The sequence below is a fragment of the Salmo salar genome, chromosome ssa26 (assembly GCF_905237065.1).
Source record: "Salmo salar chromosome ssa26, Ssal_v3.1, whole genome shotgun sequence".
Classification (NCBI taxonomy): Eukaryota; Metazoa; Chordata; class Actinopteri; order Salmoniformes; family Salmonidae; genus Salmo; species Salmo salar.
The window spans coordinates 975818-992945 of record NC_059467.1 but is presented as its reverse complement, the minus strand read 5'-3'; the positions used below and the strand labels follow the sequence as shown (position 1 = coordinate 992945).

Sequence of the window (17128 nt, the reverse complement as noted above, 5' to 3'; positions counted from 1 at the left end):
ACACACACACTACACACACACACACACACCTGTGTTGTGTTTTTGTTGGCTGATGGGACCTCTTTGTGCTGGAGGGATGGGGCCGGATGGATTTGGGGACTGTGGAGGCCTCAGTGACTTTGGAACTGGAGCTCAGCTGATGCCCCATTGATGCCGTGTCTGCTTCGAACAATGGACTTGTCTCCAGCTCCGACTACAGAGGCAGACTGGGTGGTTGGGTGGACGGGGGGGCTGTGTATCCTTCACCTTCCTGTTACACCCCATAGCAGCACTCATCAGCTTGGGGATCTATGTGGGAATGTCCTATAGGGCTGAATTATCAAATTCCTCCCTACTCGTCTGTACTTGTATATGTCAGAGGATGGAAGCGATAGAAGGATGAGTTTTTGGATGAGGCGATCAAAGGATAAACAATGTCTATTTAAGGATGTGGGATTTGCGGTCCGTTTCTCTATGCTGTGTGAGATGTCTTTTTTCTCTCATCCTGTACAGTTCCTGCTGATGTTTTGAGGTTGTACATCATCCACTGGACAGAGGTAAACATGAATGAGCTTTTGAAATTTGTTTTTAATTATTTGATTTATTATATACAAATCCAACAATACAATTTGTGTCTGGTGTCCGGGGGGTTTTGAATAAGAAAAGAAAGCAAGAAGACAAATATCCATACAAAATACAAATACTGTATTATGTTTCAGGTAAAACCCAAATGCAGACTGTATTGAAGTAACAATGTTCATTACAGCAACAGGGGCAGGCAAACGACAGGTCAAGGCAGGGGTCGATAATCCAGAGTAGTGGGTAAAGGTACAGTACGGCAGGCAGGCTCAGGCAGAGTGGTCAGGCGGGCTCAGGGTCAGGACAGGCAAGGGTCAAAACCAGGAGGAAGAGAAAAAGAGACTGGGGAAAAGCAGGAGCTGAGAAAAACGCTAGTTGACTTGACAAATGAGACGAACTGGCAACAGACAAACAGGGTACACAGGAATAAATACACAGGGAATAATAGGGAAGATGGGCGACACCTGGAGAGGGTGGTGGAGACAAGGACATGTGAAGCAGATCAGGGCGTGACAAACTCAAAAATAAAAAGACTAATGGTTGTTGAGTTTCATAAATCAGGCAATGGGTACGACAGAAAAATCTAATATTCCACTTTACACTGTTAGGGCAACAATTAAGAAGTTTAAAACCACTGGTGCTGTGGTAATCTTGCCTGGTAAAGGACACATGTGTACAGGTTTAGGTAGGTTACTTTCTAAATGCATCCGTTACTGTTACTAGTCACCTGTCCAAAATTGCAATCAGTAACGTGACTTTTGGATTACCCAAACTCAGTAACGTAATCTGATTACTTTGTTACTTTCTGTTTATGAGGCATGCTTTTTCAATGCTGAATTGAATGTCAGAAGGGAAAACAGAAAGGTTTCAATGTATTTATTTCACAAACAGCCTTTCTGAATTTAAAGGTCAACTGCCGCTTAAGGGCCAATCTCTCTGGTTTTAACCTCTCTGGGCTAGGCGGGACGAATTCGTCCCACCTACGCAACAGCCAGTGTAATCCAGTGGCGCGATTTTCAAATACCTTAAAAATCCTATTACTTCAATTTCTCAAACATATGACTATTTTACAGCTATTTAAAGACAAGACTCTCGTTAATCTAACCACACTGTCCGATTTCAAAAAGGCTTTACAACGAAAGCAAAACATTAGATTATGTCAGCAGAGTACCCAGCCAGAAATAATCAGACACCCATTTTTCAAGCTAGCATATAATGTCACAAAAACCCAGAAGACAGCTAAATGCAGCACTAACCTTTGATGATCTTCATCAGATGACAACCCTAGGACATTATGTTATACAATACATGCATGTTTTGTTCAATCAAGTTCATATTTATATCAAAAAACAGCTTTTTACATTAGCATGTGACGTTCAGAACTAGCAAACTTCTGGGGAATTTACTAACAATTTACTAAATTACTCACGATAAACGTTCACAAAAAGCATAACAATTATTTAAAGAATTATAGATACAGAACTCCTCTATGCACTCGATATGTCCGATTTTAAAATAGCTTTTTGGTGAAAGCACATTTTGCAATATTCTAAGTACATAGCCCAGCCATCACGGGCTAGCTATTTAGACACCCGGCAAGTTTAGCCTTCACCAAAATCAGATTTACTATAACAAAAATGTTATTACCTTTGTTGTCTTCGCTTTCGCTGTAAAGCCTTTTTGAAATCGGACAGTGTGGTTAGATAAAGGAGAGTCTTGTCTTTAAAATGCTGTGAAATAGTCATATGTTTGAAAAATTGAAGTTTTTGTATTTTTGAGGAATTTGTAATTCGCGCCACGCCTATCATTGGATATTGGAGCAGGTGTTCCGCTAGCGGAACGTCTAGATGTAAGAGGTTATACAATACATGCATGTTTTGTTCAATCAAGTTCATATTTATATCAAAAACCAGCTTTTTACATTAGCATGTGACTAGCATGTGACTAGCATTCCCACCGAACACTGCCGGTGAATTTACTAAATTACTCAAGATAAACGTTCACAAAAAAACATAACAATTATTTTAAGAATTATAGATACAGAACTCCTCTATGCACTTGATATGTCCGATTTTAAAATAGCTTTTTGGTGAAAGCACATTTTGCAATATTCTCAGTAGATAGCCCGGCATCACAGGGCTAGCTATTTAGACACCCAGCAAGTTTAGCCTTCACCAAACTCCGATTTACTATTAGAAAAGTTTGATTACCTTTGTTGTCTTCGTCAGAATGCACTTCCAGGACTGCTACTTCAATAACAAATGTTGGTTTGGTCCCAAATAATCCATTGTTATATCCAAACAGCGGCGTTTTGTTTGTGCGTTCAAGACACTATCCGAAAGGGTAAATAAGGGTGGCGAGCATGGCGCATTTCGTGACAAAAAAATTCTAAATATTCCATTACCGTACTTCGAAGCATGTCAACCGCTGTTTAAAATCAATTTTTATGCCATTTTTCTCATAAAAAAGCGATACTATTCCGACCGGGAAAGCCTGTATATGTACAAAGAGAGAGAAAATAAATACATCTCGTGCCCTCGTGCACGAGCGCGAGTCTCAGAGTACTCTGACCAGCCACTATCCAAACGCGATAATGTGTTTCAGCCAGAGGCTGCCTCGATATCATTCAGCTTTTTCCCGGGTTCTGAGAGCCTATGGGAGCCGTAGGAAATGTCACGTTACGGCAAAGATCCTCAGTCTTCAATAAAAAGAGCCAAGATGAACAACAACTTGTCAGAGAGGGCGCTTCCTGTTTGGAATCTTCTCAGGTTTTTGCCTGCCATATGAGTTCTGTTATACTCACAGACACCATTCAAACAGTTTTAGAAACTTTAGGGTGTTTTCTATCCAAAGCCAATAATTATATGCATATTCTAGTTACTGGGCAGGAGTAGTAACCAGATTAAATCGGGTACGTTTTTTATCCGGCCGTGTCAATACTGCCCCCTAGCCCTAACAGGTTAACTGGCCTAAATTGTATTGATATGAGCCAGAAACATTAATTATAGTGTAATTCAGCTCCTACTTGGGCTGTCAGTGGTAAAACCTGAGACTGGTGTTGTTGATAAGTAGCTACGTTTTGTTTATAGCTAGCTGCTACATGTCATTATTTAATAGGCTATGCTGCTATGATACTGTGATGTAACTAGCTAAATACATTAGCCTCTCCCTAACGTGTAATGTAAGAGGAAGATTTGCCTAGCTAACTTTGCACCTGAAGACAGGTTTGATGAATGTTGCCAGCTTGCTTTCCATGTTTCAACTCGATCTGGCTAGCTACTGTAAGATCCTTGCTAAATAATCAAGCAAACTAGCTAGCTAGCATTTGAGGGCTACCCCAAAAAAGATGCCTAGTGGTTAGAGCGTTGGGCCAGTAACCGAAAATCTGTCGTTCTGCCCCTGAGCAAGGCAGTTAACCCACTGTTCCCCGGGCGCCGAAGATGTGGATGTCGATTAAGGCAGCCCCCCACACCTCTCTGATTCAGAGGGGATGGGATAAATGCGGAAGACACATTTCAGTTGTACAACTGACTAGGTATCCCCCTTTCCCGATTGTGTATTTTCTAGGGCAAATAAGGAGGCTGTGGCCAGACACCAGTCCCGTTTCAGAATAATGGAGGACATGGGGCCTCCCAAGTGGCGCAGTTGTCTAAGGCGTTGCATCACCATGCTAGAAGCGTCACAACAGACCTGGGTTCGATCCCGGGCTGTATCACAACAGGCATTCTATTTTTGCTCTATTATAGTGGCCACTATAGTAGACAACGATCAAGTGCACAAGGCTGTGTGCAAAAATAACGTTCACTGAGTAGAAAATATAATAATGTCCACGTTGTCTACACCTGTAGGGATGTTCTGGGACCTAACAGTGCATATGAGGAGAGACGAGACATAAACGAGCCAGTTCTAGAATATTGTGTTGTAGGACAGCTGAGTTACTGAAGACCGCGGGCATTCAACTCTCAGTAGTATATCGTTTCCACTAAGAAAATATCAAACCAAAATGCACTTTTTCAATACATAAAAATAACATATTTACTTGACGTGATGAAACATTGAAACATTTAGTTGCAAGCTACTTTCGTAGAATGACTCTTATGAAACACATTCCTGACACTGGCTCTTGCTATCTTGCCATAACTGATGTGACAGAGAAATATCAGTTGATAGGATAGCCAGCTGTAGCTATCATCAAATTATGCTAGCTAGCTGCTGTCAGCTTGGCTAACCACAAGGTCAGCGCAGGCTTTAGCCTACACATAGAACTGAATTAGCTGACCATCTTGAGATGGCAAGTCAGAGGGGAGAAGTCCTCAACTTGAAAACGTTGTTTTCTCCATAGCAAAGCTAGCTTAGTTTACCTCGCTCTACTCACTACTACACTGACTTTTTTGTTGTGATTGAATAGCAAAGAAACATCCACATCAAACCACACCCTCAAGACAACTGTCGTTTGCCTTCAGTTAAGGCCGCATGAGCATTGATAAAAAACAAAGCCAAATCAGGATGTGCAGTCGCCCTTTAAAAGTAATCCAAGAAGTAATCATCTATTTTTTTCAAAAGTATCAGTAATCTGATTTGAAAGGGCAATACTATTTTATTATTTATTTCATACAGCCGTTTTTGCTTATCTTTATCAGTGGTAATGTTGACTGTATACATATAACTAAAATGTTTACACTGTCTATTAAAGCCTTGTTTTGACACATTGAATGCCGCATTCAATTCAGGATGAGCTGTTCTTTACAATAGACCACCTCAAAAAAGGCGGTGTCATGCCTCAAATAAGGTTTCAAAATGTTTAGCTAAGGTGTGTCCTAGAAAATACGACCCCTATTTCTCTGTGTTGTCTACTGTAGAGGAGTGAGTGCCTGTTCAGTCTGGAGGCGTACACGGTGGAGCAGAAGAGGCGGGTACATCAGTGCCTGCGGGAGAACATTGACAAGCATCTGGAGCAGAGAGATACACTTGTACATGATCAGGTACACTGCCTACTAGGGTCAAATTGAAATGGGCACCCTCCACTTCTTTCCCAAAATTCCCAGGAGATTCAAAAATTCTGGTTGGCAAATTACATATTTCCTGCTTATGCCCTCCTGATTCCAGGAATCTTTCCACCAGGATTTCTGGAAAACTAGGACATTTTTGGAAAGTTATGTACATTTTTCAACTTTTACAATTTTTCTACTGTCTGCATATCTGACTCCTCAGTTTTGGCTAGCAACATAGGATTGTGAATATGCTTGTTTCTTATTAAGTCCATTCAAACTCGCACTGTCAGATGAGGCTAGAATTATATGAAAGGATATCCTTTTGAGAAAGGCAAGTTGCAGAATGGTTAACCTTGATCACATAATGATATGTAGTTATTTGGATATAAGGTGATTTGTAGATCAGGGATTCTGCACAATCCCACTGCAATGTAGTTATTTCAAAGGCACATTCACTACATTCTAGATTGCCTCCAAAGCTAAAGCAATGAACCAATGATTGAATAGCTGAGTGTTGCCCCGCTGTGTGTTGACAGATGTTGGAACCAATGGCCGATGTCCATTGTGAGCTCGGTATCCTAAATCTGGGCCGTCAAGCCACCGAAGAGCCCTCCTCGCATGGCCCTTCCTCCGAACCCTACAGCATCAGCAGCCCGCCAGCCAATATTCTGAACCTCATCCCCCTGGTGGTGCGCAGCACAGAGGACCTTGGACAGAAGTTGCCCCTCACGCCCGCGCCGTGTACCATAGGTAAAACCTGCAAAAGCATGAGCCTGGAGAGAACGGGCATCTGGAAGGATAGGGAGAAGGTAGGGGAGGAGGGAGACGAGGAGAGGCAGCAGGGTGAGGGAGAGAGCGCCACTGAGACGTCAGAGACAGCGTGCATGGGTGCCATACCTATATCCCCCTCTCCGTCCTCCTCGCTCACAGTCCCAGATGTGCGCTTCCTCGATCGCTCCTTCAACACAGAACCCATGGAGGAAGAAGAGGAGGATGAGGAGGACTGTGACGAAGACGGCCTGGAACGTCGGAGCATCGGGGAGTGCTCTCCCTTTAGGAAGCGGGGTGAGGGCGTGAGCGGTGGCGACGAGCCGAGGGTCCTCCACAGACGCACGCTTAGTGAGGGCAGTCTGCTGCAGGAGCTGCGCTCGCCACGTTTCATCTCCGACAGCACCATCCACCACCTGGACAGAGGCAACGCTCCCCCGCTGGGCGGCTGGATGCGGCCCTCCCCCAAGACCCTGAGGAAGGAGTTGACCAGGAACGGAGGCTCGGTGCACCAGCTCTACATGCTCCTCTCAGGGAGGAAGGTAAGTCTCTGCAAGTACCACTGCAAGTAAGATGGCGGTGGTGTTCACCTCAAGATAAAAACGTTAGACTAAATATTAGCACTTCACATACTGGTGGGCAATAACCTTCAATCTGGATAACAACACAAAACAAATCATGTATCGACAAATATTATGAAAACAAGCAACACCCAAACATGACAGAGAGTAATGGACACAAGCGATTTAAGCTTTTCACCACCGGGAATGGTAAGGGTGAAAACAGATCTGTTAAAATCGATAAATGACAAGCTGGGCATACTTGAATTAGTCAGTAAAGATATAAAGGAGATGAATGCAAGCCTCAACATGAGTGACGAAAAGCTGCGACAATGGAGAAAGCAACAAACAAACAAGCTTAAACGTCCATTTAAGATTGAAACGTTTTTGCTCAATTTTGCATGCCTTCTCAAACAACTGCAATGGTAAATGCATTCGTAAATCAAGTCCTTTCCTGAGTTGGGAATCTGAGAATCTGAGTTTATGGTGGTTTGTGGGGGAAAGGGGTTGACTGTGTTTGTGTGTATATGTATCCCACAACCTTTTGAAGGGAGTAAAGGTGTTAGGGACAATATATGATGATTCACAATAATTGTTTGCTAAAATAATAATTGCTTGCCAAAAAATGTATTTTTGTAATGGCAATCCTGGGTAGAGGTAACGATCCTTTGCATGAAATGCCTACATTATTACTAATATGGTTTGTTAATTAGGGATTTTATATATATATATATATATATATATATATATATATATATATATATATATACTGCTCAAAAAAATAAAGGGAACACTTAAACAACACATCCTAGATCTGAATGAAAGAAATAATCTTATTAAATACTTTTTTCTTAACATAGTTGAATGTGCTGACAACAAAATCACACAAAAATAATCAATGGAAATCCAATTTATCAACCCATGGAGGTTAGGATTTGGAGTCACACTCAAAATTAAAGTGGAAAACCACACTACAGGCTGATCCAACTTTGATGTAATGTCCTTAAAACAAGTCAAAATGAGGCGCAGTAGTGTGTGTGGCCTCCACGTGCCTGTATGACCTCCCTACAACGCCTGGGCATGCTCCTGATGAGGTGGCGAATGGTCTCCTGAGGGATCTCCTCCCAGACCTGGACTAAAGCATCCGCCAACTCCTGGACAGTCTGTGGTGCAACGTGGCGTTGGTGGATGGAGCGAGACATGATGTCCCAGATGTGCTCAATTGGATTCAGGTCTGGGGAACGGGCGGGCCAGTCCATAGCATCAATGCCTTCCTCTTGCAGGAACTGCTGACACACTCCAGCCACATGAGGTCTAGCATTGTCTTGCATTAGGAGGAACCCAGGGCCAACTGCACCAGCATATGGTCTCACAAGGTGTCTGAGGATCTCATCTCGGTACCTAATGGCAGTCAGGCTACCTCTGGCGAGCACATGGAGGGCTGTGCGGCCCCCCCAAAGAAATGCCACCCCACACCATGACTGACCCACCGCCAAACCGGTCATGCTGGAGGATGTTGCAGGCAGCAGAACGTTCTCCACGGCGTCTCCAGACTCTGTCACGTCTGTCACGTGCTCAGTGTGAACCTGCTTTCATCTGTGAAGAGCACAGGGCACCAGTGGCGAATTTGCTAATCTTGGTGTTCTCTGGCAAATGCCAAACGTCCTGCACGGTGTTGGGCTGTAAGCACAACCCCCACCTGTGGACGTCGGGCCCTCATACCAGCCTCATGGAGTCTGTTTCTGACCGTCTGAGCAGACACATGCACATTTGTGGCCTGCTGGAGGTCATTTTGCAGGGCTCTGGCAGTGCTTCTCCTGCTCCTCCTTGCACAAAGGCGGAGGTAGTGGTCCTGCTGCTGGGTTGTTGCCCTCCTACGGCCTCCTCCACGTCTCCTGATGTACTGGCCTGTCTCCTGGTAGCGCCTCTATGCTCTGGACACTACGCTGACAGACACAGCAAACCTTCTTGCCACAGCTCGCATTGATCTGCCATCCTGGATGAGCTGCACTACCTGAGCCACTTGTGTGGGTTGTAGACTCCGTCTCATGCTACCACTAGAGTGAAAGCACCGCCAGCATTCAAAAGTGACCAAAACATCAGCCAGGAAGCATAGGAACTGAGAAGTGGTCTGTGGTTACCACCTGCAGAACCACTCCTTTATTGGGGGTGTCTTGCTAATTGCCTATAATTTCCACCTGTTGTCTATTCCATTTGCACAACAGCATGTGAAATTTATTGTCAATCGGTGTTGCTTCCTAAGTGGACAGTTTGATTTCACAGAAGTGTGATTGACTTGGAGTTACATTGTGTTGTTTAAGTGTTCCCTTTATTTTTTTGAGCAGTGTGTATATATATATATATATATTCACACACACACACACAGTACCAGCGAAAAGTTTGGACACACCTACTCATTGCAGGGTTCTTCTTAATTTTTTATATTTTCTACAGTGTAGAATAATTGTGAAGACAGAACTATGAAATAGCAGATATGGAATATTGTAGTAGACCAAAAAAGTGTTAAACAAATCAAAATATATTTTATATTTGAGATTCTTCAAAGTAGCCACCATTTGCCTTGATGACAGCTTTGCACTCTTGACATTCTCTCAACCAGCTTCATGAGGTAGTCACCTGGAATGCATTTCAATTAACAGGTGTGCCTTGTTAAAAGGGGGTGGTATACAGAAGATAGCCCTATTTGGTAAAAGACCAAGTCCATATTATGGCAAGAACAGCTCAAATAAGCAAAGAGAAATGACAGGTCATCATTACTTTAAGACATGAATGTCAGTCAAAAAATTTCAAGAACTTTGAAAGTTTCTTCAAGTGCAGTCGCAAAAACCATAAAGCGCTATGATGAAACTGGCTCTCATGAGGACCGCCACAGGAAAGGAAGACCCAGAGTTACCTCTGCTGCAGAGGATAAGTTCATGAGAGTTAACTGCACCTCAGATTGCAGCCCAAATAAATGCTTCAGAGTTCACGTAACAGACACATCTCATCATCAACTGTGGTATACAGAAGGAGACTGCGTGAATCAGACCTTCATGTTTGAATTGCTGCAAAGAAACCACTACTAAAGGACACCAATAAGAAGAATAGACTTGCTTGGGCCAAGAAACACAAGAAATGGACATTAGAATGGTGAAAATCTGTCCTTTTGTTCTGATGAGTCCAACATTTTTGGTTCCAATCTGTGTGTCTTTGTGAGATGCAGAGTAGGTGAACGGATGATCTCCGCATGTAATGGTGCCGGTGGGGATGGCTGCCATTTTACGGGCTCCTAACCAACGGTGCTATTTTGTTTGTTTTTTCGCATTTTTTGTAACTCAGTTTGTACATAATTTTGCTGCTACTGTCTGTTATGACCAAAAAGAGCTGCAGGACATCAGAACAGCGATGACTCACCTTGAACTGGATGAAGATTTTTTTCTTTAATGAGTCTGACGCGAAGAATATACTGCTTTGTCAAGACAAGGCCGAAATCCCAGTTATCAGCGTGAAGAAAAGACGGAGGAAAAGGAGAGCGCGGTGCCTTGTAAGAGTTCACAGACGAGTAGGTAAACCACAACTTCCCTCAATATTATTGGCCAACGTGCAGTCATTGGAAAACAAACTGTATTACAATTATATTTAATCTACAATTAAGACTATCGTACCAACGGGACACTAACTAATATATTATGTTTCACCGAGATGTGGCTGAAAGACGACACAGATAATATAGTAGAGCTGGCTGGCTTCTCCGTGCATCGGCAGGACAGAGCAGCTACGTCTGCTAAGACGAGGTGTGGGGGTGTGTGTGTCTATTTGTCAATAACTGCTGGTGTGCATTGTCTAATATTAAAGAAGTCTCAAGTTATTGCCCGCCTGAGGTAGAATACTTCATGATAAGCTGTAGACCACGCGATCTACCAAGAGAGTTCTCATCTATATTATTCGTAGCCGTCTATTTACCACCACAAACCGATGCTGGCAGTAAGACCACACTCAACGAGTTGTATAAAGCCATAAGCAAACAAGAAAATGCTCATCCAGAAGCGGCGCTCCTAGTGGCCGGGAACTTTAATGCAGGCAATCTTAAATCCGTTTTACCTAATTTCTACCAGGATGTCACATATGCTACCAGAGGAAAAAAACTGTAAATCACCTTTACTCCACACACAGAGACACATACAAAGCTCTCCCCCACCCTCCGTTTGGCAAATCTGACCAAAATTCTATCGTCCTGATTCCTGCTTACAAGCAAAAACTAAAGCAGAAAGTACCAGTCACTCGCTCAATACGGAAGTAGTCAGATGATGCGGATGCTAAGCTGTTTTGCTAGCACAGACTGGAATATGTTCTGGGATTCATCCAATGGCATTGAGGAGTATACCACCTCAGTCACCAGCTTCATCAATAAATATATTGATGACATCGTCCCCACAGTGACTGTACGACAATCCCCAACCAGAAACCACAGGCAACATCCGCACTGCGCTAAAGGGTGGAGCTGCTGCTTTCAAGTAGCGGGACACTAATCCGGATGCTTATAAGAAATCCCGCTATGCCCTCAGATTAACCATCAAACAGGCAAAGCGTCAATACGGCACTAAGATTGAATCATATGAGTTCTGCCATATGAGTTCTGTTATACTCACAGACACCATTCAAACAGTTTTAGAAACTTATAATACTAATAATATGCATATTCTATTTTCTGGGCCAGAGTAGTAACCTGTTTAAATTGGGTACATTTTTCATCCGGCTGTGAAAATACTGCCCCCTAGCCCCTAGAGGTTAACAAAAACAGTCTGGTTGGGGAGGTTCAGTTGGGTGGTTGAGTCATGGCGTTCATAAGTCATAGTGGTGGATTCGAATGGGGTGATAACCAACCATCAATTCCCTACAACCGCCACTTGTGTGGTGGTGACCCCATCCATTGCTGTTAGTTTCGCTCTACCACGTTCTTCGAAGCTTAAGTCCACAAAGGCAATCAGTGTTATCCCTGACGAATGGCTTGCTAGGACAAATAAAGTGGACATCTTTGGTTAGAGTACACATTAACAGGTTAGGGGTGAGATATATGGATTGTGTTCCTGATAAGCTCTGACTGGGGTTGTGGCAATTTTCACATGGGTGCTGTCACGACAAAATCCTACATTTTAGAACCATTTTCAATCTATAGATATTCTCCAGTTCAACAACCAGCAGCGTCAGTAAAAATCCCACTTCATTACGATCAACATCAACGTGTATTGGAATTGCCAACCCCAGACTATAGGCCAAATGTGACTGTAATGGCTTTATCGTGGTTGTGGTAGCTGAGCTGATGTTGTGCACCATTGAGAGCGGCACTAGATATGAGGGGATTCTATTCATTGCCAAGTGGTCCATAGAAGAGGTAACTTCACGGAGAAAATCCTCCAACAACAATCAATCAAACTATTGGACATGGGCATAGTCATGGTTCATGACCTCTACTAGCTTTCTTGCTAACAGGATGGTTTTGTTCAGTAGTGTAGTGTGTGTGTTTACCACCAAAATAGTGTCCTGGAGAGACTTTCCCACATGTTGCAACCCGAGTGCCTGTGATTTCATCTGTTGCTGGTTAAGTGGCTTCAGTAATCTCCCTAACATTTATTTTGACTTTGGCTAGACTGACTGCATTGACGGCAGTGGTACCTAGAGCAAAAAGTGACCCTACTGCTGCACCTATCGAGAGTAGCACCCCGGCAAATCGTTTTTCTCGCCTGGGCTCTGATAGCTCTGACTGGGTGACTCTGAACTTTTGGAGTTGGGCCAACATATGGGCAGTGTCTAGCTGGGCGTGCTTAACTGCCTGGGTGGTCCAATCAGCCTCCGGCCTAACTCAAATGTGCTGCAGTTGGAATGTGTTGGCAGTACACTTTTTCTGCATCTGGGCGGACGTACATCCTCAAAGGAGAGTCATGACAGTTTGCTATTCTGTTCTTCTGAAATAGACTACATTTTCTTCATCATGTTTCTTTTGACCTGTCTAAAATAAATAATGGATTTATTGGTAAGGTGTAGGCTATATTACATGGATTTATTAGACTTTTTAAAATGTAGATGTTCCAAAGGTCTGCATTACTGGCTTGTAGGCTATGTGTGGAAGCCAGGAGATGCTAAATGTGTTTATGTTAATTAACAGTCAATTACCGTGAGACCGACAGTTACTTGCTTCACAATCACCGGCTGACAAAATTTCGTGACCACCATAGTTGTGATGCAAAAATTCCAGCAAAATGTGTAACACATAGAATTAAAAAGGTATTGTCAGATATTATTCATCTTAATCAGACAGGTTTTTTACATAGACGATACATTGGCGATAATATAAGACAAGTGCTGGAAACAATAGAACATGATGAAAAATCTGGGGAACCAGGCCTGGTTTTCATAGCTGATTTTGAAAATGCTTTTGTTAAAGTACGACTGGAGTTTATATATAAATTCCTGGAATATTTCCATTTTGGAGAATCTCTTAAAATGGGTTAAAGTTATGTATAGTAACACTATGTGTAAAATAGTAAATAATGGCTACTTCTCAAAGTTTTAAAGAGAAATAAAACAAGGTTGTCCACTATCGGTATATCTATTTATTATTGTCATAGAAGTGTTTGCTTTTAAAATCAGATCCAACAATAATATCAAGGGGTTAGAAATCCAGGGTTTAAAAACAAAGGGGCATAAAGTTCATGCAGTAATACCTGCTCACCAGAACTGCATACATTTTTTTTGACAGAGATAACAATTTGGGAATTTTGGTGTCTCTAATGCAAGCAACTGCACAATGATCACCGAAATCATTAGGGAAAATACCAACGGCCAAGTATTTATGCCGATTATTTGTTAGAATCACATCAGCAAGTGACTTGCATTTATAATTTGAGTAAAATTGTATGTATTGCACAGTCCTATTATGGCCTCGGAGTTTGGAGACAATCAATCCCAGTTTAAATCGCCCATAAGGACCATTTCATTTTCCCCCCAACCACGCATCAGTTCAGCCAGAGAATCCAGGGATTCTACTTTTTCAGATGGAGGTCTATAGCATCCTATCAAATCTAAGTTCACAACTTTTGATAACTGCAGTTTCTGTCATGCCCTGATCTGTTTCACCTGTCTTTGTTATTGTCTCCACCCACCTCCAGGTGTCACCTGTTTTCCCCATTAGTCCCTGGGTATTTATTCCCGGTGTTCCCTGTTTGTCTGTTGCCAGTTCGTCTTGTCAAGTCAAACAGCGTGTTGTTTTCCTGTTTTTTTTCTTATTGCTCTTTTGCTAGTCCTCCGGGATTTGACCCTTGCCTGCTTTGACTCTGAACCCGCCTGCCTGACCATACTGCCTGCCCTGACCTCGAGCGTGCCTGCCACTCTGTACCTCCTAGACTCTGACCTTGTTTATGATCTTTTGCCTGTCCACGACCATTCTCTTGCCTGAACCTTGGATTATAATAAATATCAGAGACTCGAACCATCTGCCTCCTGTGTCTCTATCTGGGTCTCGCCCTGTGCCCTTATAGTTTCAGTGCTAAAAACTGTTTTGGTTTAGATAAAGACCTTAGTTCAGATGATTTTAAATAATCCAAACTACAGTCATCTGATACAACACAGTTTTTAGCCAGACCAAACCCTGTAGATGAGAAAGTTTTATGAGTATGCCACAGGAGTCAAATGGTATCACAATCGGATCCCTCTGAAAGATGAAAATGGCTATACCATCAGTCAAAATAGGGTTTAGCGGTATCTCTGGGTTAGGGAGATTTGTTTTTGATAATTTAGACTATGCAATGAGACATAACCCATGTAGGCAGCAATTAAAACCATTTGTACAAAAATACCCATTTTAACCACTGAATCCAACAATTCACACAAACATTTTTAAATATACTGAGTCTTTTGAAACCTTCAATTCCCTAAAAATGTTCAGCTGTAGCCTACAGGTCTAGTAGAGATAGAAACCATGTGTGCCTGAGCGTTGTTGCCTTAGAACGGCCAGCGATTTCGACAGCTGCTGCAGGAATGTACTGACAGGGATTTTGCCCACTGTGTGTGTCCCGGCCAATCACCGGTGGCTAGTCCACCTGGTGGGGTATCCTGGGCTAGCAAGCCCAGTGCATCTAGACATTATGTCACAGAGCCTGTTGTTTAATGACAACTCTCTCAGCCTATAACGGTTTTGCTTAGTAATAAAAACTTGTAACACTTGAAATAAACAAAGTGTGACACAACACACTCAGCGAAACTGCCCTGTCGCCATCTTGATTCCATCCGATCCGACAATGTAGCACTATGAGTTGTGATAGAAAGTTACAAAAAACAGATCTTGCTACCATGGAAAGAAAAATACCTGTCTATTTGTGGAAAAAATCACCCTGATTTAACTCTTTAGTCATATCCCAGTTTACCTATTTGCTTATGGTCTTGTCTACACCTAGCGACCTGTTTTTTTTATTTATTATATGAACAAAAAATATTCCATTTTTTTTGGAATCGCAATCCAGACAAAATTAAAAGTGCCTATTTATATAATGAATATGAATTCGGAGAGCAGAAATGATTAAATATTAATGCACTAGACCTCTCACTAAAGGAGTCAGTCATACAAAAGTTGTACTTAAATTAAAACTGCTTCTCTAGCAAATTAGTAAGTTTGTCTCAACCCATGTTCAAGAATGGCCTTGCAATTTCAGTTTAATCCATCAGAAAAGACAGAACAAATAATACAACAAATATTGTGGCTAAACTCAAATATCCTAATTGATAAAAAATATTATTTTTCAATAAAATGTTTTTAAAAAGTATAATCTTTGTAAATTATATCACGAATAGGACTGGTGGAATTATGTCACACACCAGCCTCAGAAGTCCTCAACTGGCAGCTTCATTAAATATTACCCGCAAAACACCCGTCTCAACGTCTACAGTGAAGAGGCGACTCCGGGATGCTGGTCTTCTAGGCAGAGTTGCAAAGAAAAAGCCATATCTCAGACTGGCCAATAAAAATAAAAGATTAAGATGGGCAGAAGAACACAGACACTGGACAGAGGAACTCTGCCTAGAAGGCCAGCATCCCGGAGTTGCCCCTTCACTGTTGACATTGAGACTGGTGTTTTGCGGATACTATTTAACGAAGCTCTCAGTTGAGGACTTGTGAGGCGTCTGTTTCTCAAACTAGACACTCAAATGTACTTGTCCTCTTGCTCAGTTGTGCACCGGGGCCTCCCACTCCTCTTTTCTGGTTAGAGCCAGTTTGCACTGTTCTGTGAAGGGAGTAGTTCACAGCGTTGTACGAGATCTTCAGTTTCTTGGCAATTTCTCGCATGGAATAGCCTTCATTTCTCAGAACGAGAATAGACTGACGAGTTTCAGAAGTTTTTTGTTTCTGGCCATTTTGAGCCTGTAATCTAACCCACAAATGCTGATGGTCCAGATACTCACCTAGTCTAAAGAAGGACAGTTTTATTGCTCCTTTAATCAGGACATCAGTTTTCAGCTGTGGTAACATAATTGCAAAAGGGTTTTCTAATGATCAATTAGCCTTGAAAATTATAAACTTGGATTAGCTAACATGCTGACCACACCGCTCGTGTCGCGTGCTTGAGCGTTGCAAAATAAATTTCAACATACCTGTTATTCAATTATTGCACCCACACTGCTTGCGCATGCCAATGAGCGTCTGCGTTGCCAAGCGTTAAAATAGAAGTCACTTCTATTTGTGACGCTGAACGCAGTGCAAGTCTTGCCTCTACCATCTCTTTATAGAAGCAGATACCCACGTGCCATCTCCTCATTGGTTATACCCACATGGGTGATTAAAAGATGAACTGAGTTCAGTCGGTCGTCGTGGTAACTGAAAGTTAGATGCCAATCGCCATAGAATGTCCAAATAAGAAAAAGCCTGGAAGGAGGAGAGATGACCAGAAATGATTCGGTTGACCGTTTTATGTGTGAATTAATTGTCGGAGTAGAGGACCTTGTGCATTTCAGGTAAAATAACAACTCAACGTTTATATCCCAGGACAAATTATCTACCAACAGCAAGCTAGCTAAATAGGACATATTAGCTAGCAACTGAAAGTGACCTAGCTAAATTGCCATAAATGTTTAATGATTTTCGACCTGTCCCCAAATTAATATAATTGGTTCAGAGTTTGTTTTGATATTTTAACCTGCGTGTCGTGATCGCGTTTGGTCTGGGGGGCCAAAATCAATTTGCGCACAATGGCGCATGCATGT

General features: G+C 42.4%; 1 protein-coding gene across 2 annotated transcripts in view; it reads left to right on the top strand.

Moving 5' to 3' along the window:
* Positions 1-17128, top strand: part of rgs3b (regulator of G protein signaling 3b) — a 103750-nt gene that overhangs the window by 58096 nt on the left and 28526 nt on the right. For both annotated transcript variants that reach the window (XM_045708483.1, XM_045708484.1), the window contains exons 9-11: positions 493-536; positions 5418-5540; positions 6086-6859. In XM_045708483.1, coding sequence (XP_045564439.1) covers positions 493-536; positions 5418-5540; positions 6086-6859 — 941 coding nt within the window. The remainder of the gene's footprint in view (positions 1-492; positions 537-5417; positions 5541-6085; positions 6860-17128) is intronic.